The 27,232-nt window shown below is 37.1% G+C and overlaps 1 protein-coding gene across 8 annotated transcripts in view; it reads left to right on the top strand.

Moving 5' to 3' along the window:
- atp2b2 (ATPase plasma membrane Ca2+ transporting 2) overlaps positions 1 to 27,232 on the top strand; it is a 105,524-nt gene that overhangs the window by 40,674 nt on the left and 37,618 nt on the right. For 4 of the 8 annotated variants that reach the window (XM_038290626.1, XM_038290127.1, XM_038290260.1 and 1 more), the window contains exons 2-9: positions 3,413 to 3,613; positions 6,863 to 7,120; positions 9,932 to 10,057; positions 16,261 to 16,386; positions 16,742 to 16,774; positions 18,071 to 18,163; positions 22,036 to 22,077; positions 25,073 to 25,237. In XM_038290626.1, the coding sequence (XP_038146554.1) occupies positions 3,413 to 3,613; positions 6,863 to 7,120; positions 9,932 to 10,057; positions 16,261 to 16,386; positions 16,742 to 16,774; positions 18,071 to 18,163; positions 22,036 to 22,077; positions 25,073 to 25,237 (1,044 nt within the window). The remainder of the gene's footprint in view (positions 1 to 3,412; positions 3,614 to 6,862; positions 7,121 to 9,931; positions 10,058 to 16,260; positions 16,387 to 16,741; positions 16,775 to 18,070; positions 18,164 to 22,035; positions 22,078 to 25,072; positions 25,238 to 27,232) is intronic. The other 4 variants (XM_038290475.1, XM_038290559.1, XM_038290179.1 and 1 more) reach the window with 3 other exon arrangements.

Below are 27,232 nucleotides of genomic sequence, written 5' to 3'. Positions count from 1 at the left end.
CTAACCTGAAGTTCCACGACAATCTACAGTGCCGCATATTGACGAAAATCCCACTTTTCATGCAGTGAGGCAGTGCTTTAAGCCTGTAAAAGGCATTTATTTAGCAGAAACGCTCTAACGCCCCCTGACTCTCTGGATGATACGCTGTTGCTTTATTGTGTCGCACCCGTAGCTGTTTCAAAACCTGACTGAACAAATGTGTTGAAAAATTAGTGCCTTGGTCAGACTGTATTACTTTAGGGATCCCAAACACTGAAAAGAACTGAGTGAGTGCACAAGAGCAAAGTGAGAGTAAAGTGCTGTTAGGAACTTAAGGAACAATCAGATCTCTGATATAAGATGGAGCTTGGCCATTTAAGGATATGTGAGAAGGTTGGCAGCATAGTATCAATGTTCATGTTCAACCAAAGATGCTATTGGTTGGTTTGATTTATCAGCAACTTTAAGATTAAGAATAATTTGTTATCATTTGGTAATTTTGCCTTGAGTTATCCTTTATATAAATGATATATACTTTTTGTTATGTTATCTGATCTGGGTTCTCCCAAACTTATGTTTTAACTCTCACATTGCACTTCTCAGTAAATATATCTGAGTCACTTAGAGAACAGTTTGTACTCTTCCGTGTTTTAGGAGGTATTTGTAAAAGCTGAAAAATGTACAGGTGCTGGTCATAAAATTAGAATATCATGAAAAAGTAGATTGATTTCAGTAATTCCATTTAAAAAGTGAAACTTGTATATTATATTCATACATTACATACAAACTCATATATTTCAGATGTTTATTTTGTTTAATTTTGATGATTACAAATGACAACAAATGAAAATCTCAAATTCATCATATCAGAAAATTAGAATATTGTGAAAAGGTTCAAAATTGATGGCCCCTGGTGCCACACTCTAATCAGCTAATTAACTCAAACCACCTGCAAAAGCCTTTAAATGGTCTTTCAGTCTAGTTCTATAGGCTACACAATCATGGGGAAGACTGCTGACTTGACAGTTGTCCAAAAGACGACCATCGACACCTTGCACAAGGAGGGCAAGACACAAAAGGTCATCGCTAAAGAGGCTGGCTGTTCACAGAGCTCAGTGTCCAAGCACATTAATAGAGAGGCGAAGGGAAGGAAAAGATGTGGTCGAAAAAAGTGTACAAGCAAGAGAGATAACCGCACCCTGGAGAGGATTGTGAAACAAAACCCTTTCAAAAATGTGGGGGAGATTCACAAAGAGTGGACTGCAGCTGGAGTGAGTGCTTCAAGAACCACCACACACAGACGTATGAAAGACATGGGTTTCTGCTGTCGCATTCCTTGTGTCAAGCCACTCTTGAACCACAGACAGCGTCAGAAGCGTCTTGCCTGGGCTAAAGAGAAACAGGACTGGACTGCTGGTGAGTGGTCCAAAGTCATGTTCTCTGATGAAAGTAAATTTTGTATTTCCTTTGGAAATCAAGGTCCCAGAGTCTGGAGGAAAAGAAGAGAGGCACTTCATCCACGTTGCTTGAAGTCCAGTGTAAAGTTTCCACAGTCAGTGATGGTTTGGGGTGCCATGTCATCTGCTGGTGTTGGTCCATTGTGTTTTCTGAGGTCCAGGGTCAACGCAGCCACATACCAGGAAGTTTTAGAGCACTTCATGCTTCCTGCAGCTGACCAACTTTTTGGAGATGCAGATTTCATTTTCCAACAGGACTTGGCACCTGCACACAGTGCCAAAGCTACCAGTACCTGGTTGAAGGACCATGGTATCCCTGTTCTTAATTGGCCAGCAAACTCTCCTGACCTTAACCCCATAGAAAATCTATGGGGTATTGTGAAGAAGAAGATGCAATACACCAGACCCAACAATTCAGAAGAGCTAAAAGCCACTATTAGAGCAATCTGGGCTATCATAACACCTGAGCAGTGCCACAGACTGATCGACTCCATGCCACGCCGCATTGCTGCAGTAATACAGGCCAAAGGAGGCCCAACTAAATACTGAGTGCTGTACATGCTCATACTTTTCATGTTCATACTTTTCAGTTGGCCAACATTTCTATAAATCCTTTGTTTTTATTGGTCTTCAGTAATATTCTAATTTTCTGATATGATGAATTTGAGATTTTCATTTGTTGTCATTTGTAATCATCAAAATTAAACAAAATAAACATCTGAAATATATGAGTTTGTATGTAATGTATGAATATAATATACAAGTTTCACTTTTTAAATGGAATTACTGAAATCAATCTACTTTTTCATGATATTCTAATTTTATGACCAGCACCTGTAATCATCTGCTGGACTATATTTCTTTGTGTCTCCCATGGTTCATTTCTGGATTGCTACTGAGGTTTACTCAAGTTATGACACCCGTCATAACTTTTACTGTTGTAGAAGGAAGAATTTTGCACTTTCTTGTATCAAACCACCAGCATCTGTAACGAAAAAGTATTTTTCTGTTAGAGTTTCTAAAACCAAAATAAATGCCTTGAGTTTACCAAAATAAATGCCTAGGGTTGTTTTTAAATGATAAATTATTTTACAAAGAGAAAAACGTACCCATACATCCTAGTAATATGTCAACTAATAAATTGCTCCTCTCTTTAATTGTTAAAAATTACATGATTGTAAATTTAGTTTTACCTACTTACTGCCTAAAATATGGAAAGAGGAAATCATTTGATCAGAACATGTCTGACAAGATGAAGTAGGCCAAATGCTACTCATTATGACCCTATCTAAATAAATTCAAGAACAGTTAAGACATCTCATTAAAATATGTTTAAAAAGAAAAGTAACTTATAAATAGATAAATAACAGCACTGTGTTGAAGTGCATACAGGTTGATAGCTGTATTGATATCTCGTAAAAATGCAAATTCAGACTTAAGATGCATTATCTGTAAATTTTGAGCTGCAAAAGCCATTCATTTATTTTGCCAAAGGTAAACTTTTGATCCAATATATGCTTATTTGAAATGTAAATTGTGACTTAACAGCATGATGTGCTTCATATTAAAGTGCTAAAGATATTATAAACAATAGATTAAGGTGTATAAGGAGGTGGATAAGGTCAAAGTATATTGACCCTTATATAGGGAAAGCGGAAATGTGTGTCCCATAATGAATCAATCAGATAACTAGAGTCTGTTTATCTGTGGTGGGGGTGGGGTAGGATGATAAAGACAGCAAAAAATAAAGCTTGAAAAATGAAGAGAAATTACTAAGTGCACATTTATCTGCTGATCAACTTGCTTACTTTAAAAGGTATCACACAGTTTCTTTTCAGCAGCACAATAAGATATTTATTCTGTGTATAAATAAATATTTTATTTCATTTAATAGAAAATTAAAACTCTTTGCGCTGATTAACTCATAGAGTCTGAATGTCCTTCTTATACTAACATTCTTTGTGTTTCTCTTTCAGGTCTTGCAGGTGTTCAAACTGACCTGGATAAAAGAAAAGAAATATTTGGTAAAAACCTGATACCTCCAAAAAAGCCAAAAACCTTTCTACAGCTGGTATGGGAAGCACTGCAGGATGTCACCCTTATCATTCTGGAGATCGCTGCTCTTATCTCCCTGGGCCTCTCCTTTTACCACCCTCCTGGGCAGACCAGTGGAGAGGGTGAGTTTCCCAGCTGCTGTGGCATCTCCTCCTGTGACGTTTTCTCCCAGCTGTTTTAAATCAGCCAAACTTACATCAGTAGTTGAGATCATTTCAGTGTTGCAGGTGATTTAACCAATGGCCAACAAAAATCATAGCTGGTGTCCCAAATTTGTGTAAACCCACCTTTATAATCTGCAAGTTGGGTTAAGGTTAATATGTTTGTCACCTATCCTTAGAGGTCAATTTACTCATAAATCACATTGCTAATTTTTTTCGCAAGACTGGAAGCATCTTGATGCACTATGGCTGTACTAAGTGTGCATTAGATAGGTACGGGAAAGGTTAATGAAGTTTTGAATGAAGGAATAACCTTGAGCTCCCAGGACCTATACATCATCCCTGTGAGCCATGAAACAGGAAATGAAGACAGAGACGGTAAAGAGTTGCTGAGTCAGCGGGATCAGTCATCACCTCTTTCTTTATCGCAGTAATGGACTTCCTTTTCCCTGCCCAAGGGTTCAGTCATCATTTTAGGGGTTTTAAAAGCTTAGATTGAGCTGAATATGCCAGGAAAGAAATCTGTTATTATTTCAGACATTGTTGTATGTAAGGTCATTTTTTTTATTTTGCTTTTTAGTATGATTGGAAATAGTATCAACCAAGCCATGGTAAATGATTGTTAAAAACTACATAGCTAAAAAACAACAATATTGGATACATTTGTTTATTTGAACTTTATTATTGTTTCAACACACAGACATATGCATTCAAAGCTTCATTGCTTCACACTGAATAAAAGTTCTGAAGGCTACACATTTCATATCCATGTTAAATGCGATCAGTGCTCCTTTACCTTTAAAACGTGGGATGCCCATGTAACTTCCCTTTTATGTTTTTAAAATGAGTATTTTATGTACAATGGTTGAAACAGAACACAAAATGCAGAAACTGTAAATTACTTCCATCAATGAAAGAAAACTGCCAGTTTCTTGTGCAAAACTTTTATTCTTATTAATTAAATAATTGTATACCTTTTTAATGCACTGTTAGCCCCCTATTATTAAAAATGGATAAATAAATGAATTAAATATTGATATAATTGGAATCTAATAGTGAAAGTAATAGTGCTTTTGATAGCTACTGAGGTTTTTAAACTAATGGTTTAATATGTTTTAAACTAATGGTTTCAATTTGTGATAAAAAAGAAAAAGAGTTTTGATTTAGACCTAACTATCTTGTTGGATTTATTTTTATATAATATCTGAAAACAAAATCTACTAAAATACAGTGTTTTAAATTTGCACAGTGGTTAGAAATGAATGAAAGAAGGACATTTTATGGTACGAGAAAATCACTGGCTTTCCAAAATCTTGACCAATGTCTGCTATGTTTAAAAGAAAGTTAAAATAAAATAACTTGAATCATCAAATCAAAACTAGAGATGATTCAACCTAAGTTTTAAAACTGGTTTCAGTTTTTCTAAAGCTTTCAATTGCTGATGCTTAGTTTTTGTTAAATATTATTTTCTGATTTACTTTCAGGATCAACAGAATTTCATAGTAGAAGATATAAGAGCATTCAAATTTTTCTTTTCTTTTATTATTTTCTGGCTGTGAGAGGTCATTAATTATGTATTTTAGGAAAAGAGTTAGCATTACACTCCATGTGTGGAAGCTGTCAGCTTTAAACAAGGTTTTACTATTTGATGGAAGAGAGGCCAGATAGATATCCACAGATATCCCCAACAGCTGTACACATTAATGACAAAGGGAAAGAAGCAAGAACTGAATTGATTTATTGGCTTCAGTAAACACTATGCTGGAAGAGCGACTTAACAGATTCTGCAATGACATATGTAGTTTCCTTGAGTCTGATGCGCTTTTTCCTTGTGCAATAAATGTCAGACAAAGGGCTATTAAAGCTAGTTCTTGTGGACCCATCATCACTTTGTCTGCTTGATGATTATTCTTCGCAGCTGTATGGAGGATGCAGTAATTTCACAGGATATTCAGCCATATAATATAGATTTATACACTTAGACTAATGTGGTCAAGCTCTTACGTATGTTCATTATTATTTTGGTTGTCTACTTACAGTTAATAAAAACCAATTTATGATTAAAATAATACATTTGGCCTTCAAACAATGCACCAAATTCAATGCCTAATGCTGTATCTGTGCAAAAAAAAAAGGCCTGAGTATTTGATTTAAAAGAAGATAAGTAAAATGAATTCACTTCATACTAATTACAGCCAAATATTAGTTAACTGTGTACATTTTAGGATCTTGTAATTAATAATCATAGGATTAATAAAACAGGAAGATTTCTATGTGTATTCCCTGAAGTAAGTAAGTCCTCATCTTAGCTTAAGGCATTTCTATATCAACCTTACTTCATGGCCGATGGAAACATAAGTCTCAAAAAGATAAAACAGGGTAATTTTAATGTATGCCCATTGCTCACTGGACCCATAGATCAGCTTCTGTTATCCTGCTCTCTTGCAGCCTTAATGACCCCCTACACATGAGAGATTGTGAATATGCAGGCTCTTTTTAAATAGTTTCCTATATCTATATGTTTCTTTTGATCAAATTTTGAAACTTCTTCCAAATAAAGTATTTTCTTTAATTTTGTTTGAAGGCACATGAAGCAGCCTTTCCTATTAATGCTCAAATACTTATTTAAAGTATGCTCTCTTACTGTGTGCAGTAAGAGAGCATACTTTCAATTAGTACCTGACTGCAGTGCAGTGATCAAGTTAGACAGAATGAACTAACATTTTAAGAAAAAAATGGAATTCCAGTGTAGTGGATTCTTTTGGTCATGAGTGAAATGGCTCCAGGAGCATTACATTAGGAAGCACAAAGAGTACTGGAAATAGGCCTTGATTGCCCAGTACACCATCATCTACCACTGTGCAGCCAGTAGAATGCAAAGCCTTGTTTGAAATAGGGCATATAAATTAAGAGATAAGGAAAAGATTTTTCTCATGGGGCTATTTAAGCCACATGAGTTTGTATAATTTCAAACTTGTCTTTTAGGTTAGGTTTTGGTCAAGTGTATTTCTGTCAGGTATTGTAGAAACAAACAATATCCGATACTGAAATATTGTACTAGATATGCAGAGTTCTGACCTTTTCTCAACAATCTCCATTCTATACTTTTGAGGTTATCTTCTAATGTTTTAATGTCACTATTTTCTTGTATAAAAAGGGATTGCCTAAGATACACATGACGCTCATGTCTTCTGGGTTTTTGTTTTCCAGCATGTGGTGCAGCAGCCGGTGGAGTGGAGGATGAAGGCGAAGCAGATGCAGGCTGGATCGAGGGTGCTGCCATCCTCCTGTCCGTAGTTTGTGTAGTTATTGTGACAGCCTTTAATGACTGGTCAAAGGAGAAACAGTTCCGTGGACTCCAGAGCCGCATTGAGCAAGAGCAGAAGTTTCAGGTGGTCCGTGGAAGCCAGGTGATACAGCTACCTGTGGCTGACATTGTGGTAGGGGACATCGCACAAATCAAATACGGTAGGCATGAGTTTAACCCTTCAAAGGTATTATTGTGGAGGATTTTCACAAAGTTTTTAAAAGACCCACCTTTTCTTCTTAAAAACAAATGCACGTGCAAGAGCATGCGCAAGCCCATTTCTCATTGTGGACGCTCTGTTTAAAAGTTGCTGTTCTCATAGCTCATACAAGCTTACTGTGTCCGAACATCCGTCCTAACCCGTTAATCCCTATATAGAGTGGGTACTATATAGTGGACTTTATAGCAAACTCAGTTAACTTACTGCTCTGACAGATGATCACTACTTTTTGCTCCGTTTGTCGAATAACTCCAACTTCTCTACCGGGTGCCTGCACCATCCTTGTTATTAGTCGCCACTGTCAGGTAGCGACAGTGGGCAGCTGTGACCGCAAATCTCATAATGCTTTGTGAGGAGCAAAGCATTCTGGGATATATCTGCCTCTTTTGAGGCCTTTCTTTTCTCATACACTTTGTAGACACTTTTTCTGTTACGACCCTGGGCTATTTTCAAAGAACAGCGGTGAGAATGGTGAGCTTCAATGACTGTCTGAAACCGTAGCTCACCACAGATATATGCCTGAAAGTGTGCATGCGCAGAAAAAGATAGCTAAGCACGTAGGACGGCCTTACATAAACATATCACCAGAATGATTGACAATTACAAGGACCACTTATTTCGATGATCCCCCTGGAAATAAAAGATCATCCTCTATACCAGCGGTCCCCAACCTTTTTTGCACCACGGACCGCTTATATGTGAGATAATATTTTCACGGACCGCCCTTTAAAGTGTGGGGGTAAATAGGATCAAATAAAATGAAAGGACTGGCATAAAATCAAATACAAACAGCATAAAAATAAAACTCACCGTTATGTTGAATTAGTGGGAACCCTTAGCTTGTTTCTTCGAAACAAACCGGTCCCATCTAAGCGTAAACGGAGACAATGACACATGAAGTGTGCTCCTGATGTCCAGTCTGCTCCACCGAAAATCCCGCTTCACAAAGATATGATGTTATAGATACGATGCGTCTTGACCTGAATTAACCTGTGTCAAGAGGCACCGATGCACCGACTGATGTAATTGGGAGATAATACCCTAGAGTTTTGTATTTTTCAAAATAAAACACCACTCAGACTCTGATATATATATATATATTTTTTTTTTCTGTGCGGCCCGGTACCAAATGATTGACGGACCGGTGCCGGTCCGCGGCCCGGTGGTTGGGGACCGCTGCTCTATACCATTAATACCTTGAATATAAGGTAGCTTTGGATCTTAATGGCCGGCAAAAATGATAAAATCTTAAAATCTGCTCTTTTGGGCTTTGTCATGCTTGCTCACCAGTTGTTATTTGTTTTATAAGGTGAAATGGAGTAGATTTTATACACTATATTGCCAAAAGTATTTGCTCACCTGCCTTGACTCACATATGAGCTTAAGTGACATCCCGTTCCTAATCCATAGGGTTCAATATGACGTCGGTCCACCCTTTGCAGCTAGAACAGCTTCAACTCTTCTGGGAAGGCTGTCCACAAGGTTTAGGAGTGTGTTTATGGGAATTTTTGACCATTCTTCCAGAAGCGCATTTGTGAGGTCGCACACTGATGTTGGACGAGAAGGCCTGGCTCTCAGTCTCCGCTCTAATTCATCCCAAAGGTGTTCTATCGGGTTCAGGTCAGGACTCTGTGCAGGCCAGTCAAGTTCATCCACACCAGACTCTGTCATCCATGTCTTTATGGACCTTGCTTTGTGCACTGGTGCACAGTCATGTTGGAAGAGGAAGGGGCCAGCTCCAAACTGTTCCCACAAAGTTGGGAGCATGGAATTGTCCAAAATGTCTTGGTATGCTGAAGCATTCAGAGTTCCTTTCACTGGAACTAAGGGGCCAAGCCCAGCTCCTGAAAAACAACCCCACACCATAATCCCCCCTCCAACAAACTTTACACTTGGCACAATGCAGTCAGACAAGTACCGTTCTCCTGGCAACCGCCAAACCCAGACCCGTCCATCAGATTGCCAGATGGAGAAGCGCGATTCGTCACTCCAGAGAACGCGTCTCCACTGCTCTAGAGTCCAGTGGCGGCGTGCTTTACACCACCGCATCCGACGCTTTGCATTGCACTTGGTGATGTATGGCTTGGATGCAGCTGCTCGACCATGGAAACCCATTCCATGAAGCTCTCTGCGCACTGTTCTTGAGCTAATCTGAAGGCCACATGAAGTTTGGAGGTCTGTAGTGATTGACTCTGCAGAAAGTTGGCGACCTCTTCGCACTATGCGCGTCAGCATCCGCTGACCCCGCTCCGTCAGTTTACGTGGCCTACCACTTCGTGGCTGAGTTGCTGTCGTTCCCAAACACTTCCATTTTCTTATAATACAGCTGACAGTTGACTGTGGAATATTTAGGAGCGAGGAAATTTCACGACTGGATTTGTTGCACAGGTGGCATCCTATCACAGTTCCACGCTGGAATTCACTGAGCTCCTGAGAGCGACCCATTCTTTCACAAATGTTTGTAAAAACAGTCTGCATGCCTAGGTGCTTGAATTTATACACCTGTGGCCATGGAAGTGATTGGAACACCTGATTCCAATAATTTGGATGGGTGAGCAAATACTTTTGGCAATATAGTGTATCTCCAGAAGAGGATTTTATTCAGAATTAGATGAAATTGTCAAATTTACAGTTTAAACTTGAGTTGAATTGATGCATTATTAAGAGAAAGAGAAAAACTACATCAAGTTCCGTGGCTAGCATACAATAATATATTATGGCCATAGGTATTCTGACGTGTGTCATTGTGCAGGTGATCTGCTTCCTGCTGATGGAGTGTTGATCCAGGGCAATGACTTGAAAATCGATGAATCATCACTGACAGGAGAGTCCGATCATGTCAAGAAGGCTGCCGACAAGGACCCCATGTTATTGTCTGGTATGTTGGTAAAAGACTCTCTAGAACTATATTATATACCATGTCAATGTGACATTTATACTTCATTTTGTTTGCTAAAGAAAACATAAAATAAATAAAAGGGTTTTGCAGCCTAATAGTCCAACCTTCTGAGGATTTTAACTCTATATAAAAACCGAGGCACATTTTCTGCATAGTTCCTCAATATTTTCAGATGTTAAGCGATCAAGAAGAGTTTATTTATAGGGAATGTGGTCAGTGGTGCAATTCACAATCATGTGAAGTCAGTAACACTTATAGAATGATCTAGAAACCTAATTCTGTCAGTGAGATTGGAACACCACAATGAATGATACAGGGTAACCTGCTGTAAAAAATAGTTTGTGCTTACACTTACCTTAAATGGAAATCAAATTACATTTGAATGTATTATGTTTAGACTAAAACAAAAAAAAATCATTTTATATATAGCGTTGTTTTGTTTCTGTTTGTAGTGAAGTCATTTTTTTTTATGTGCACCCTACATTGAAGGGATAATTCTATAATGACTTTCAAATGGTACTCTTTCAGTTTAGTTTCATGGTGACATCGTTTCATTTATTTTCATGTCACTGAGTGAAATATTTTTACTTGTGTTCTACTTAATCCGGAACCAGGTTGTGGAGACAGCAGAGTAATTCCCGTTTTACAACAGTGTGGTCTTATCTCTCTCCAGCTTCTTCACCAGAGAGGGGATGGGGGAGGGGAGAGACAATGATTCGGTGGAAGAGGCCAACAGCTCTGATCCCCACTAATTTGAGTCTTTGGCTCAGAGATTTTTGCTCCTTTCAAATGGGAAAATTATAGCTCTTGGTCATAGGTCCTATCGCTTCACCTTTCACGGGGCCCACATAAGACCTCTATTTAGGGTAGGAAAAGAACTCCTGACTTTACGTTTATGGACGTCATTATGTGGCAGACATGCACATGGATGATAATAGTCAAATTTGGACTACAGCAATCGACAGCAATCTGAAAAAGAACAACAACAAGAACAGCACAGTTGAAGCCTTCCATAATAAAACGCCAAATATATAAAGTTGTACAAATCTGCATGTGTATATATATGTGTATATATATATATATATATATATATATATATATATATATATATATATATATATATATATATATATATATATATATATATATATATATATTTAACAGCTGAGCTCAAACAGTTCAACTGAGCCTTCCACTATAGATAAATGCAAACCAATTCAATTCAGTTTATTTATATAACGCCACACGACATCTCCAAGCAATTTACCAAAACCAGTTGATTGCATCGACTCATTGACTCAAAGGCAATCCCTCACAACAAACATGCTTGTAGTGTCAGTGGAGTGGAAAAACTGCCTTTAAACAGGAAGAACCCTCCAGCATAACCAGGCTCAGTGTGAGCGGCCATCTGCCGAGGCCAACTAGCAGAGGTGTCAAAAAACAAATACTTCATTACTTTACTTAAATACACTTTTTAGGTATCTATACTTTACTCTATTACTTATTTTTCTTCTTACTTTTGACTTCTACTCATTACATTTTCACAAATGTATTTGTACTTTCTACAGTACTCGCTACTATTGGCTTCAGTTTAATGGTTATAAATATTTATTTCACGTCATATGCATCATTCAATGCAGATCATTGGCGCCATCCACATCTAGTGAAAACTAGTGTAATTAGATAAGGTCATATAACGCAAACACCAGTGATGGGACTAACGGTGTTGAAAGTAACAGCGTTACTAACGCGTTACCTTGTTTTAGTAACGAGTAATCTAACTAATTACTTTGACTGTAACTATAACGCAGTTACCATTGCAGACACCCCGTTACTGCGCGTTACTCAGGTCGCATAATGAACCTTTTTTCATGATAGGACTCGTGCGCAGCTGCGTGAAGCTGACACCCCACCCACGTCAAAAAACTGCAAATAGACTGAATGGTTAGTGCAACGTTAGTGCAGATTTGTGCAGAAAAAAATATTGTTTGTGCTACTTTTGTTTAAGAGATATTAAAGATGATTTTTTAGGTCATCCAGAGGTGCGCGCCTTGTCATGAGAGAGGGGAGGATAAGAATGGCTGATGTATGGTGAGATTCCGTCTGTCAGTTGGGTAGGTGGGTGTTTCTGCTGGTGGGTGTTAACGTACAGCACACACAGAGAGATGGAGAGTGAGGAGGATCCAGCAGCAAAACAGCGTTTTCCTGATGGAAATATCGGTGTTACGTCGAGCTACGTTTCCCCATCACATACGGTTTCCTCTGCATCTCCGCACAGCGCAGGCGGCACGATTCACCGCGCAAGCGACAGGATTCGCGCATGCTCGCTAAAGGCGCGCAACAGTCGCCCTGTGCTCGCGCCACAAGAGAACTATGGAGAGCGTGAACAATCAAATGAAAGGGAGAAATCTGGATGGATGGATGGATGGATGGATGGATGGATGGATGGATGGATGGATGTTAGAGATTGAACTAGCAAATACTGCAGAATGGGAGAATAGAGATAGAATGAAGCAGAATGATGCAAAGGGGTCCCTATGTCCTCTAGCAGTCTAAGCCTATAGCAGTATATCTATAGATAACTCAGGATAACCTGAGCAACTCTAACCTTTATCAAAAAGGAGAGTTTTAAGCCTACGCTTAAAAGTAGATGACTGTCTGCCTCAAAGACTTAAACTAGTAGTTGGTTCCACAGGAGAGGAACCTGATAAATAAAAGATCTGCCTCCCATTCTTCTTTTAGAAATTCTAGGCACCACTAGTAAACCTGCAGATTGAGAGCAAAGTGCTCTGTTTGGTACATAAGGAACAATCATTTCCAATTTAAGGCTTCATATGTGAGAAGGGGGATTTTCAATTCTATTCTGAATTTAACTGGAAGCCAATGAAGAGAAGCTAAGATAAGAAAGATATTATCTCTCTTTTTAATTTTCATCAGAACTTTGGCTGCAGCATTTTGGATCAGCTGAAGGCTTTTAACTACAGCTTGTGGACTTCCTGATAGTAAAGAATTACAATAGTCCAGCCTTGAAGTAACAAATGCATGGACTAGTTTCTCAGCATCACCCCTGCACAGGATATTTGTAATTTTTACAATATTGTGCAGATAAAAAAATAAATTCTAGAAAACTCATTGATATGGGGTTCAAATTACATGTCCTGATCAAAAATAACCAATTCACCAAGATTTTGATATAAGATTGGATATAGGTTTATAATTGACCAAGTCAACTGGGTCAAGAGAGTTTCTTAAGTAAAGGTTTAATTACAGCGACCTTAAAAGCCTGAGTTACATATCCTTGTAACAGGGATAGATTAATTACATCCAAAATGCAGGAGGAAATCAGAGGGAATACTTTCGCCAATAACCTGGTTGGAACTGGATCTAGCATTCAAGTTGAAGGCTTAGATGAAGACAATAGTTTTGCTAACTCTGAAAGCTCTTCTGGATCAAAGCAGTCTAAACCCATTTCAGATTCTATGGCTACCTTAGATGCTGCCTCACCTTCCAGAGATTAACCAATCATATTTAGAGTACGGTAGTGCTAATGATCTCATTTTAATTCAATTCAATTCAATTCAGTTTATTTATATAGCGCCAAATTCACAACACATGTCATCTCAAGGCACTTTACAGTTCAACCAGATCATACAGTCAAACTGATACAAAGTTTTCTATCTAAGGAAAACCAGTTGATTGCAATGACTCATTGACTCAAATACAATCCCTCACACTAAGCATGCTTGTAGCGGCAGTGGAGAGGAAAAACTCCCTTTTAACAGGAAGAAACCTCCAGCAGAACCAGGCTCAGTGTGAGCGGCCATCTGCCGAGGCCGACTGGGGTTCAAGGAGACGGAAGCAGACACACAAAAAGCAGCTGTAAAAGGCGGCCCCGTCCAGGAAACACACAGTCAGGCAGACGAGCTCCGAGCCAGCTCCCATGCCAGAGGAGGAAGAAAACACATCCACCCAGTCACAGGACCACACTGGAAAACAGGCCGATCTCCAATAGAATATATCTTATTTATAATAAAGCCCATAAAATCAGTACTGCTAATAGCAGGTAGGATGGATTGTTCAACAGAGCTATGGCTCTGGGTGAGTTTGGCAACTGTATTGAAAAGATATCTAGGATAAGTCTTATTCTCCTCTATTAATGGAGATAAATATGCTGCCCTTGCTTTACGAAGGGTCATCTTATACAGCAGTAAAGAATTTTTCCAGATTAGGAAGGATTCCCGTAGGCATGTACTGTCGAGTGACATTTTCTCTCCGGTTTCCAAGGATTTGGCATCAAATTGTGTAGCTCTGCATTAAGCCAGGGAGCCAGCTTTCTGATTTTTTTTTTATGTTTTTCTATTTTAAAGGGGCTATATGTCTAAGGCAGTAGGCAGAGAAATAGCAACACCATCAACAAAATCATTAACCTGTGAAAGGGAATAAACTAAACTTCTGCCCTCTGCACTGATCAAGTTAAACATATTCTTTAAAATTTATAACTGCATTATCTGTGAATGATCGGTTTAAGAAAAGAATCTTTTGGGGGAGGGAATCTCTTTCAAAGTAATCCTAAAGGTTATTAAAAAGTGGTCAGAGAGGACAGGGTTGTGAGGGAACACTGTTAATTATTTACTTTCAATGCCATATGTCAGCACAAGGTCCAAAGTGTGAAGATGAGAATGTGGGACTATTTATATGTTAAACAACGCTAATAGTATCTAAGATACCATTAAAGGCTGCACTTAAGCTATAACCTTCAAAGTCAGCAGGGATGTTAAAATTCCCCACTATGATGACCCTGTGAGTATTCAACACCAAATTAGATAGGAACTCTGAAAACTCAACTATAAATTAAGAGTAAGTACCTGGTGGACGATACAAAGTTACAAAAATAAGGGTTAAATGTTCAAAAGAGTTGTAATTGCCTTTGAATTAATCAGAAAATGAGACTGAAAGATTTTTGCTACTACTACTGCTCCTCCTCCTCGCCCAGCATTTCTGGGGATGTGAAAAATGAAATACCTAGAAGGAGTTGCCTCATTTATGCTCACATAATCTTCTTGCTGCAGCCAAGTTTCTGTAAGGCAACACAAATCAACTGGATAATCCCAAACCAGGTCATTATCTACTGTAACAGGCTTTTTGTTGAAAGAGATATTATGTTCAATAAACCACATTTAATGGTTTTAACTTTTTCCCCAGATGGACTAATTTTAATTCGATTAACATGGTTTACTCCTTTAGGATTCCTTTCTAATTTATTTGATCTTGTTAATGGGTAAAACACTGTCTGGATGGAGTAATGAGTGGGTAACAGTAGAGAAGCTGCAGAAAGCTGTGTTAAGCTGCGACCTTGCTTCCTGGTCTGCACCCCGGGTTATCAGGGTTTAGTGGATATGAATGGCTTTTTCTTTCAATGATCAATAAATTCAACAAGCTAAGTAGCCTGTAGCTACTCTTAACTTAGGTTTTTTTTTCAAGCTATGTTCTTTAACTTTAGAACCGCTGATGAACAGACTATTTCTATGAGGTTATTGTGGTTTTCAATACATTTCTTGTTTGAAAGTTTTTGTCCCTAGCTCCCTATTTTTCTAAGCTCTACTTTGAAACTTTTTCAGATCCAAAACAGGAAAAATAGAAATTCTTGCATTTATTTTACATTTTGAACTATTATCCCTCAAAATGCAACCACAGATTAACTACCAAAACAGTGCAGAAGAAGATAACTCTATGACATTTGCTTTTATGTTTAATGAGAATTGCTGGGCAAAGGGATTTGAATTAGTCTTGGTTTAGAGGTTACTAGTGTGTGCTTTTGGACAGAAAATCATACAGTGTTTTTGAAATGTGGGTATGTAGCTTTGGGTATGCACAGCTCTTTTAAAATGTCTTTGTAACCCTCTCCAAACTCATAGTGTAGTCCTAATTGGCTTTTTTTTCTAACTTTACCTCATTCTTTTGTTTCTTTTTTCATTAACAGCATACTTTAAGGTTTAAGCATACCATTTGTTGATCCTTTTTTTTTCTTGATATTTTGTTTGATGATTCGAAATAATAACGTTTTATGACAAAATTAACAAGAGAAGACATTTGTAAAGTAATACTTTTCATATAACTTTAATCACACTAAAAATATAGTTCTCTGTGTAGTGTTATTTATTTCGATGCTGTGCTTCTTGCAGGAACCCATGTTATGGAGGGGTCAGGACGCATGGTAGTGACTGCCGTTGGTGTCAACTCACAGACTGGAATCATCTTTACCCTTCTTGGGGCTAGTGTTGAGGAAGAGGAAAAAAAGGAGAAGAAAGGTAAAATCATTATATCCCTAAATATGAATCTTTCTAATGTTTAAATGTTTTACCAAAATTCTTGTAAGCATTTTTTAGCAGTATTTTTTTCTTTCTTTCCATTACCTTCTGTATGAAGCGTTTGTGTAGCTCACTGTGTCATATACTGTGTTTTTAAAAAGTATCTCAAACACTGAGGTGTAAACATGTGTTTGCGTGTATTTGTGTCATAAAGTGCATTACAGTCATATGAATGTGTATTCACACTATACCAGAAGAATATTTGTGGTACAATTATGAGCTGCAGTATCCAAGTTCTGTGGGTTAAGGTGCATCATTGTCCTTACTCTCTTATTGTTCCAAATTTGCCTCGAAGGAGGGGCAGTGGAAGATGGACATCAAAACACAGGTAGAGTATCACGTTTCTCTCACCCCTGGGAGCTCACCTTAGTGCTTCTGACACTTGGTTCCCTTTAAATTGGTCTGATTTTATTTTTACATCTTTCCTGTAACCAAGTGCTATACCTCCTGATTATTTCCTCATTTAAAAAGATTATTTCCTAATCACAGCAATACATCTTTTGAAGTGCTGTCAGTTAACATATCCCTTAGTGCATAACCGTTTATGGCCATAACAAGCTTTGCAATCATCAAACCAAGTAGCTGGCATTCAGCTTCAGTTTTCTTTAAACATACTCTGATGCTCATTGCTTTGTTTCAAAGCAATCACATGAGTGTGACAGCCCTACAGGTGCATAGCAAATGTTCCAGCAGCAGAATGCAAAGTAGACAGCAGAAGCTTTGATAAACTCACATTCTAATCTGTAGCCTGCAGATTTAAACATTGTTCCCTCTATTCCTTTTTACAAGAATCCATAATCACTTGCATGAAAGCTATTTGCTATACTGCTATTACTGATTTCTCTGATGAACTACAATCAGTAAATTTGAAACCCTTTTTTCTCCCTTGTATTGAAGTTTTTTTGGCAAAATTTTTTGTCAGTTCAGCAAGTCTTATAATTTGTATTCGTTATTAAATGCAGTTATTAAATGCCCCCTAGTCCTTCCAACAGGAATTATACTTCCTTCTTTGTTGAAAAATAAGACATCTTCTGTTGATCGATTGGTTATGTTTATTTACCTTGTTTATTTACTTTGAAAATGACATGTTTTGCTTAAAATTTATCATTTGTTTGTTATGCAACAAATGAATTTATGCTTTTTTATGCTTACAGACATTACATGAATAACATGGTTTGATTGAATATAAATCAAGTAACCAATTAATAAAATTAATTTCACACATTCCATATGTTTTTTACTGCATCCTCCAATGTTATCTTTGTAGTATTAATTTTGTCATACTCTTTTAACTTAGATGGACATTTTTTACACATTATATTTAAATTCCAAGCTTCACATTTGTATACACTGTTGAACTGTTTTATTTACCTAAAAATGTTACTTTGACTACATCATAGCAGATTAAATATTGAGAAATACATTTACATATATACGTATATATATTAATATATTTTTTACGTTTAAGTCTGCATATAATGCTGAATATCTGTACTGTGCTATAACCATGTTATTTCTGTTTGCTGTCTTGTTTGTGCACATGGTTGGATGTGATATTGCGAGCGTGTGTGTTTATATCTGTGTTTCGGTTCATACAAATTGAATTTTCATTGTTACTGGCTAGACTGCTCCCATCCCCCTATCCACCCCATTGCAACTATAGCCACGGATGGGGCTGCAGGCAATAATGCCCCTGGCACTGCCAGCCTAATTAATGGTAGGTTAACAACATGTCTGATCTGTAACTGCTCTCTGTTGTGACTTTTGACCTGTCCTGTATCCTTTTTCATTCTCTTACTGTCTCCTATCATGGATGCCTACTTTCTACTGATTTCCGCCCTTAGTTACTCTGGACCTTTTTGTGTCCAAGCTTTCAGTGCATGCCTGATTAGGTAGTAGAAATAGTGTTGTGTTCTTGTTATTGTTCTCTTGTACCTTCTAGTTTCTATGTATGACGGTGAAAGCATATGATTTCCTCTCTTGTTAAGAATCATAAACAGCATTTTCAAACTTTCAATCCTGGCCATTCATAAAAGATGGATATATAGATATATTTATTCGTTTAGATCTCAGCTTGTGTTTATATAAAAACAAGGCAGCACACAGTTTTAGGTTCTTCTAATTTGTAACCTTAACTCAGGGTTCAAATATGCACGTCCTAAGTGTTCTGTCATCTGGACAAGAAGCAGAAACATCTGCTGTTGCTTTGATGTTTCTTTTGTATATGATGGGAGAAATCCCCAAGGATGTTAATACTAAAGATGGGAGGTCACCCATACTAATGGGTGACTAATACTAATGGTCACCTTTTTTGGTCATGGCCTTGAAAATCAAAATTTTTTCAGAGTCAGTTTTATGTTCACTCTACTATTCTGACTTGATGTGCAAGTTAGGGTAAATTTCAGCTCACTCTGGTACTACTGGCCCTCAGTTCTACCTGAATTATCTTTTTTGAGATATTTGAGAAGAATATTACAATCAGTTAGAACTTTTCTTGTCCTTTGACAACCTCCAAATATTAAGACAAAATATTAGTTGTTGAATATTTGCTTCCCTCTTAATTAACCAGCATGTTGGTTGGTTCTTAATTTCAACGCAATTGACTTATGATCTCTTGCCTCAAATATAGGTTCTGAAATGGCCCCAGTTGTTCTTACATAAGTGCATCATGTGGGAGGCTTTTCCTTCAGGCTTTCTTTCTCTCTATTGTGTTCACATCTCCAGTTTGGCTTCCTCTTACTGTGAATTTGCATGTGTTTTCTAAACTTTCATTTGCATGCTGTCTGCTGTTTGTATATAGTGTATATGTTTTTGCTGTACATTCCCTCATTGTTTTCAGTGCAATGTTTTTTTTCTACTGGCTGTTTTATAATCTACTGATATATCACTACTACTCATATGGTTTAAATCAACACCTTTTAATTAGGCAACTGTTGCAACATACATTTTTTATTAATTGTAAAGCATTGCAATAAATCAGGGTATCAAAGAAAATGTAAATATCTTAATTATTTAGTTCAAAAGGTGAAACTCAAAGTTCATCATGCAGAGGGTGATATAGTTCAAAAGTGTGCTTTGGTTAATTGTCATGAATGTGGCTTAGAGCTAAAGAATATATATATATATATATATATATATATATATATATATATATATATATATATATATATATATATATATATATATATATATATATATATATATATATATATATATAAACCAAAAACAATTATCCAGCAGTTAATCGTCCCTTCCAGAAGTAGGGTAAACCACCGCAGGTTATTGCTGAAGAGGCTTTTTAAGGAATGCTTTATTTGAGCATATCGGTTTAAAGTTGAGCAGAAGACAAAAAATTGTTTAGGGAAAGGGTTTGCAATCAAGATTAATAGCCACAGCTTTGAGACAGTTGTTAAGCAAAAGGTAGTTTGAGCACATGTTAAAACTGTTGCATTTCTTAGGGCAAGCCACTCTTGAACAAGCCACTCTTGAACAAGCCACATTGATAGAAATTCATGTGGACTGAAAAGAAAAGCAACTTAATTTTAATATATAAATATAAAAAGTTTAGTTTTTATTGGAAAAATGCAAATATTCACTCTTCTAGGACATTTTGTAGCACGCGATGCCTCCCTCTATTTTCAAGCGTTATAAAGCGGTTATTTGCTTTTTGCAGGTGTCGTTTCAGTAAAATGTGGCTTCTGGTCACGCCACTTAAAGTACCAATACCTTGTTTTCTCACCTATGTAATAACTGAGATTTATTAGGCGGCAAACTCATCTAAACTAAACCCTATAGAGAATTGATCAGTGTAATGAAACAATCTAGATCTGAGTCACGATCATGAAAATTAACAGAAATATGTAATGCAGTGAATTCTTAATCTGTTGAAACTATGTATTGCAGTACACAGTAGAAATGGACAGGTAACTTTGGTGTTATCTTAACAAATTACATGTAGCCCAACCTTTCCAGTTTTATATCAGTTAAGAATTAAAAATTATATACAATTCTATTTTGCAAAGTCTAAACAGTAGTGTTTTTCAAATTCAGAAGTTCACACGATGACTTTCCCTTTAAAAGAATCGGCAACCCTCATATGACGTAAAGGGTTGGTAAACAAGTAGTGTCCCTTTTACTGTTTTCACTTGTTTTTCTGTTACCAACAGTAGTATTTCGTGCGCACGAAATACTACTTCGTGGCCACGCAATAAGTTTAACATGCGCATGAAATACTACTTCGTGGCCACGCAATAAGTTTAACATGCGCATGAAATACTACTTCGTGGCCACGCAATAAGTTTAACGTGCGCATGAAATACTTATTAATATTATTAATATCATTCCTGGACAATTGGGTAAGCAAATCGAGCGCGCCTTAGACCTTAGAGAAGGTGCGCTCGATTTGCTTACCCAGTTGTCCAGGAATGATATTAATATTATTAATAAGTATTTTGTGCGCACATTAAACTTAGCACGAAGTAGTATTTCATGCGCACGTTAAACTTATTGCGTGGCCACGAAGTAGTATTTCATGCGCACGTTAAACTTATTGCGTGGCCACGAAGTAGTATTTCGTGCGCACGAGGGACATTTCTAACCTAAAAAACAAGAGGTGAAAATAATCTCCGCCTTTTCCCTTTAACACCCTTCCAAATCCTGACTAAATATACAACTGGTATCCGAAGTGCTGTGGGAAAAAGTTCTGAAATGTGGGAGAACAAACTGCATGAACCCATATGACAAAGCAGAAAATCAGAGCCGCTGGAAATGGGGGTGCTGTGAATTTTTTTGTTGTTTTTTTTGGACAAAAGACCCATGAGCCTATAGGCCTACCTAAAATACAACACAATAACAAATAAGTAAGAATCTCTGTGAATACAGGCCCTGATTCTGTTTTACCATTTCTGTAAGGAGGAATTGGCCAAAATTCCAGCAATGTATTACACAAGGCCTGTGGCCCAAGTCACATTTTCTAAAAGAAGACTGTGCAAACGAAATGTATTTAAATATGTTTGACCTTAAATAGAGTTCATAGAAAAATGTAGGTATTAGAAAAAAAACCTTAACTGACCTAAAGCTGGAAAGATTTGGCAGGTTTCCTGTCAGATGGTGAGAAAATAATGTTACACCGTATGTTTTCTTAAGTTGTGTATAAACACCTGGTTTCAACAAGACTTGAGTTTCACTTGTTTATTTAAATTACCTATTAATAGTACTATGATCCAGTGATTTCACATGTATTTTGTGTAAAAATATATTTTTTCAAATTAGGCTTATTTAATGTTATAAACTATCTTAATCTTCTTTGCAGCAGAGGAAAATTTATTCTAGCTAAAGTTTGGTTTAGTTTTACATATTTGACATATAGAACAACCTTCATTAAATAAACAACCTCCTTTTAAGTGGCTGTAGCCAACTGTTGCATAATATTACTTATATTTCAAGCTATTCTATGTGACTGTCACAAAGATGTTGTTATTAAAAGTCATTATCCTGTCTCACTGTTTGTTTCATCTATGTGGGAACGGTTATTTGACTTGTCTGCCTTGGTTATTTTTGTTGTTATTGTCGTGTATGTCTTCATCATAGGTAAAATGCAAGATGGCAATATGGAGAGCAACCAAATTAAAGGTAACTAAATCATATGTTTAAATCCCTTCTTCCTCCCTTTAACTTCTACCTTGTCACATGTCGTCCCCTTTTACGGTGGATGGTATGAACACTGGGTCAGAGCAGGTTGAAATTCCTGCGTTTAGGTTCTTAAATTTAGCCCACTTCATTCTTGGATTTAAAACTAGGCTGTTCTAATTCATTATTTATACTCAAGGCTTTGGAGTCTAACACAGGTTATACCCAGTTTTAGGCTCTGAGATGAGATCAAAAGCATTATTTGACCCAGGTTTATTACCTACAATCCATTTAGGGTAGACAATCTCCCTTTTAACTCCCCCACTGCTTGTCACTGATGTGTTGTCTGTGGTCTAATCTTCCCTTGTTCCCATTTTGTCATGAGCTCATCTTGTTCTTTTAGATGGAACAGCAGCTTTTCGCCTTGCAGTTGTGTGTCTTGCTCACTAATCAATCTCATCTTTTTTTATTGTTGATTTTTCTCTTAATATGATTTTGGAATCAATATTTTTACAGTTTTATGATTTTCCTTCTTTTTATCTGACAGTTTGGTTTGACCTCAAGGAAAATTATCCACCCTATTTGTTTTTATAAGAGATTTGATGTTTTTTATTTCATTTATAAACACACGTGTTATAATCTGTAACCAGGAGAGCAAACATAGAAGTAGTTGTCTTTTTTTTACCTCCATGTCATAGGTTTAAAGCAAGATATTTACATAGTCAAACAGATTAAACTTTTCCTGTTTTAGATCAGTTAGGATTAGGATTTCTCTAAATGCCAGAGTAAGAATGTTAGTTTCTTTCTTTACTTTTTCAAAAACACAAATTGCTGTGCCTTTTAATGAAACTGGCAAGGCCTAGATAATAAAGTACCATTGCTGTGAAGCTTCCTCTGTAGATTCACACTTATAATTTATTTTAAGTCACACATAAAACACACTGTTTCTTTGCAGAAATTCATTGATAAAAAAGAAATCAGTCAAAAATATCAGTTAGGATTTGGACTTCTCAAGGTCTGATTATCTTAATGATAATAAGAAGGTTTTTTGTTTTTTTTTTGTCTCCAGGAAGACGACTAGTCGTGTTTCAGAGATTTTGTTGTTTTGGTGAGAAATCTTTGTATAAACAAAAAAAAAAAAAAAAAAAAAAAAAAAAAAAGGTGAAAAAAAAGCTGATTTAAATTTATACATTAAGTTTAAAAGGTTATGTATCATATATGGGAATAAACAATTTATCTATACAGTTTTTTTTTTTTTTTTTAAAGCTATTTGACTTACCTGTTACTAGTTGATCCAGCGTGTTCAATTCCTAAATCGTTATTTATTGTAACCTCTACTTGTAAGTTTGGACAAGCATTTTTCATGAAAATCCTTTTTTTTTTTTTTAAACATGCTCAAGTATGAAGTATATATCCATAAATGGTAAATGGCCTGTATTTGTATATGGCTTTGTCAAGTCCAAAAACCCTAAATCATTTTACACTAAATTCAGTAATTCACCCATTCATACACACTCACACGCTTATAGTGGCAAGCTAAATTGTAGCCACACTGATCCCGGGCCTCACTTACAGAAGCGAGGCCGCCGTATACAGACATCCCAGGACCCTTTGACCACCATCAGAAGGATTGAAGAAAATGGGAGATTTTAACATATTCAAAATTACAATCTATATTTTATTTTTACCATTATTGTGTCTGAATTTAAGCCTATTGTGAGGCTTTGATTTCGGATTAAGCTGCCACAACGTCAAACCAGATGTCACCCTGATTGAAGTCCTTTTAGCATCAGAAATCTCTCAATTTCTTGATCAAAGCTTAATAAAGATCACACCTCTGTCAAATGGGTAGAGAAATAAAATTCACAACCACACAATAAAGCGAATGTTCATTGTTAAGTAGGTGTTTTTTTAACTATCAAATGCATGTCTCATGGTGATAGGAAAATTGAGCTGTAATGATTCTTGGTAATGGGCTGCATTAACAGAGAAGAGAGAGTGTGTGTTTCACAGGGGAATAAAGACGGAGATGGAGTAAGAGAACTCCATGCTCTGTCCTACTCTCTTTTCTGATTTTATTATCTCAGCAGTATTTTATCATTTATAATTTACTTACAGAGTACCTTAGATTTTATAAATCATTAAATAATTTATATAGTTTATGGTTCATAGAAAATCACTTGCTTTTTAACTGACAAAGAAAGATTATATGTTATGCCTGTAATGTATATTTATTATTTAATTTAGAAAGTGGTGTAATGTATGATTGCCACTATGATCTAGTCTTTTATGGCTAGCAGTCTTCCACCATATTTGGTGAAAAGGCTCTAAAGCCGACATAGTTCTTGTTTTCGTATTCCTTATTCTTTTTCAGATTTGTCATTTTAGTTAATCAATTTTGTTTATAATAGACAAATGCGCACTAATGTTCAATTAAGGACTCAGGTTTTTTGTGTGTCTATCACATAAACTCGCATTGAAAAAGTGGTTGAAATGCAACAGTATGTTGACCAGTTTACAGTATGCATGGTTTAGCAATAAAAAAATAATGACTTGCATAAATGTAGAAAGCAATATAAGCACATCATTGAATATAAAATTCAATGCAGCTGCAAATACTACAATATTAAATGCAAATAAACAGTGTATACAGTACTTGTGTTTTTGTTAGTTGTTGTACGTTACCTCAGTTGTTTTATATTATTTTCAGTTATTTTGGAGTGTATTCATGTTAATGAGTTGGTTGTTTTTAGGTTAATGATGCTCCTTCACTATTTAAAGAACCTCAAAAACCATGGGGGTTTTTACACCTACCATTTGATAATCATTCTGTCTTGCTCTATTATATTTCTTCTTTGATGGTTTGAAATACACATTTCATGTCAGTACTGGCTGTTCCAGAGAAAGTATCATACTTAAGTGAGCCTCCCTCTAATTGTGTAATTTTGTTCATTCAGTCAACAATCTGTCTTTTTCTTTTTTTTTCTGGTGCTTACAGTGAAGAAGCAGGATGGAGCAGCTGCCATGGAAATGCAGCCTCTGAAGAGCGCTGAAGGGGGAGAAGCTGATGAGAAGGAGCGGAAGAGAGTGTCAGCTCCAAAGAAAGAGAAGTCTGTGCTGCAGGGGAAGCTGACCAAACTAGCTGTCCAGATCGGCAAAGCAGGTACAGCAAATTGCACCCAGACATATCCATCACTCATTCAAGCAGAAAACCAGCTACAACAAGGTACTGAACCATCACCCTGTCCTTCAAGTAAACATTTTGTACAAAGAGGACATGGTTTGCTGTGGCTTGGAGGAGTAAGGCCTGTGAAGAAGAAGACAAAAGGCTGGTTCAGACAGCAAGATTTTAAAATTGTCAGGTGATTTTCAAAACACATAATGATAAAAAATCGGAGGTAGAACAGTTTTGGTCTTATAGTGTATTGTCTCCAGCCAGATGAAAAGGGAAATTCACCACACACAAGCTGATTGGGCCGTCCTTAACACGCATCTAGCAGATACAATTGAGGGAGATGCTTTACGTTATCTCCTGTGATGAGTCAGAAAAGATAGATTTAAGATGTTTTTAAATTAAAAATAACACCTCAAAACATCATCGACTGTATGCAGTCAATTCTTCACTTGTTCTGAGCAGGGGACCCTCACATAAAGGTGGGAGGAAGCACTGAGAATCCCCAGTGACAGCTCCTCAAGCCAACCAGTCAGTCTGGGATTTCCTGTTCATGGCAGTTGGAAATAAATATAAAGAATTTTCTAGATGGTAAAAACTGCAAGTAGTAGATTTTTATATTTTTTACTAGAAAGTTTTGACATCTTAAGTTAGTGTAGGTATTAGCAACAAAATTGTTTCACAGTTAAGAAATTTTTTTAGTGGAGTGCTCTAATTTTTCTGTGTACATGAAAAAAATAAATTCTCTTGTTGTTGCCTGTAATCCTAACTGGAGTGTTGCCGCTCTATGTACAGTATATTCTTTTTAAATTTAATTTTTAAAGTTGATAGCTCTGCAGAAGGAAAGATTACAGCTTGGATGCACAGACTTTCTCCAAGTCAGCTCCTGGGTCAGCCTTTCGGATAGGTTTTGCTTTAAAAGTTCAGAGTTTGAAACTCCAGCATCTTATTTGATCATGCTTGACTAAGGGTACACCACACTCGATAGGATATTGGGATCCGATTTGCGATTGGAGCAGTCATGGCATTCTATCAAGCAGACCCGATCACACTAATCACACACCACACATGGCAGGACTATCTCCCTGATTACCAGGCTGCAGAGGAAGATCTGTACAGAACTTGGCATGATCGTTTTGCTGTGTCATTGATCTCAATTATAGAACTCTGAAAGCTTTTGCACCACTTTTTGTTTTCTGAAAGACCTGCCCTTAGGCACTTGATGATTCTCAACAGTGGTGCTTGGGGGATTTGGTATTTGCTTATTTTAATTAGTTGTTTTTAAGTGTTGTTCTAAAGCAGAAACACATTGAGGCTGATAGCAAGTAGAAATTAGTTAATGTATTTGTATTACGTCTGATTTGGTTTTGGGACATTGTTGAAGCTGTCATGATGGGTTCTCTAAAGTGACCCAAGTATGCAGAACACCACGGAGAAGGAAACTGGTTGAAAGGTTAACAATGTTTATTGTCACAAGCACATGGAAATAATTGGAACAGTTCAGGCAGGGGACTGGTTCACTGGGGTCTGTACGGGGAACGGGAGATGGCTGGTAGCTGAGTTCATGTGAAGCTAAGCATTTAGCTTCAGGCTTAGCCTGGCAGTCCTGGGTTTGAGCTTCCAGCTTACAGCAGAGAACATCAAGGAAAAACACGAAGGATTTCTCAGGCTGAGCTTCCAGCTCTTAGCAGGGAACAACAGGGGAAAATCCACGTGGGAACCTCTAGGGAAACTCCACACAGAAGTCTTCAGGCTTCATCCACGTAGGAATCTTCGGGTTGGCTCACCAGGGCAGATTAGCTGGTTAGACTCTCCTAGAGCTTCTGGCTTGAGACTGGTTTCCTGTGATGCAGCTCTCCCAGAGCTGCAGGCCAGAGAAACTGCTTTTCCAGAGCTTCACGAGGAGACAGGAGGTTAAGCTCATCCAGAGCTTCACGAGGAGACAGGATTCCAACTAAGATCAACACTGCGGCGTCGAATCAAGGT

The sequence above is a fragment of the Cyprinodon tularosa genome, unplaced genomic scaffold (genome assembly GCF_016077235.1).
Source record: "Cyprinodon tularosa strain WSP-4 unplaced genomic scaffold, ASM1607723v1 ctg10, whole genome shotgun sequence".
Classification (NCBI taxonomy): Eukaryota; Metazoa; Chordata; class Actinopteri; order Cyprinodontiformes; family Cyprinodontidae; genus Cyprinodon; species Cyprinodon tularosa.
This window is presented reverse-complemented; position numbering and strand designations above follow the sequence as displayed.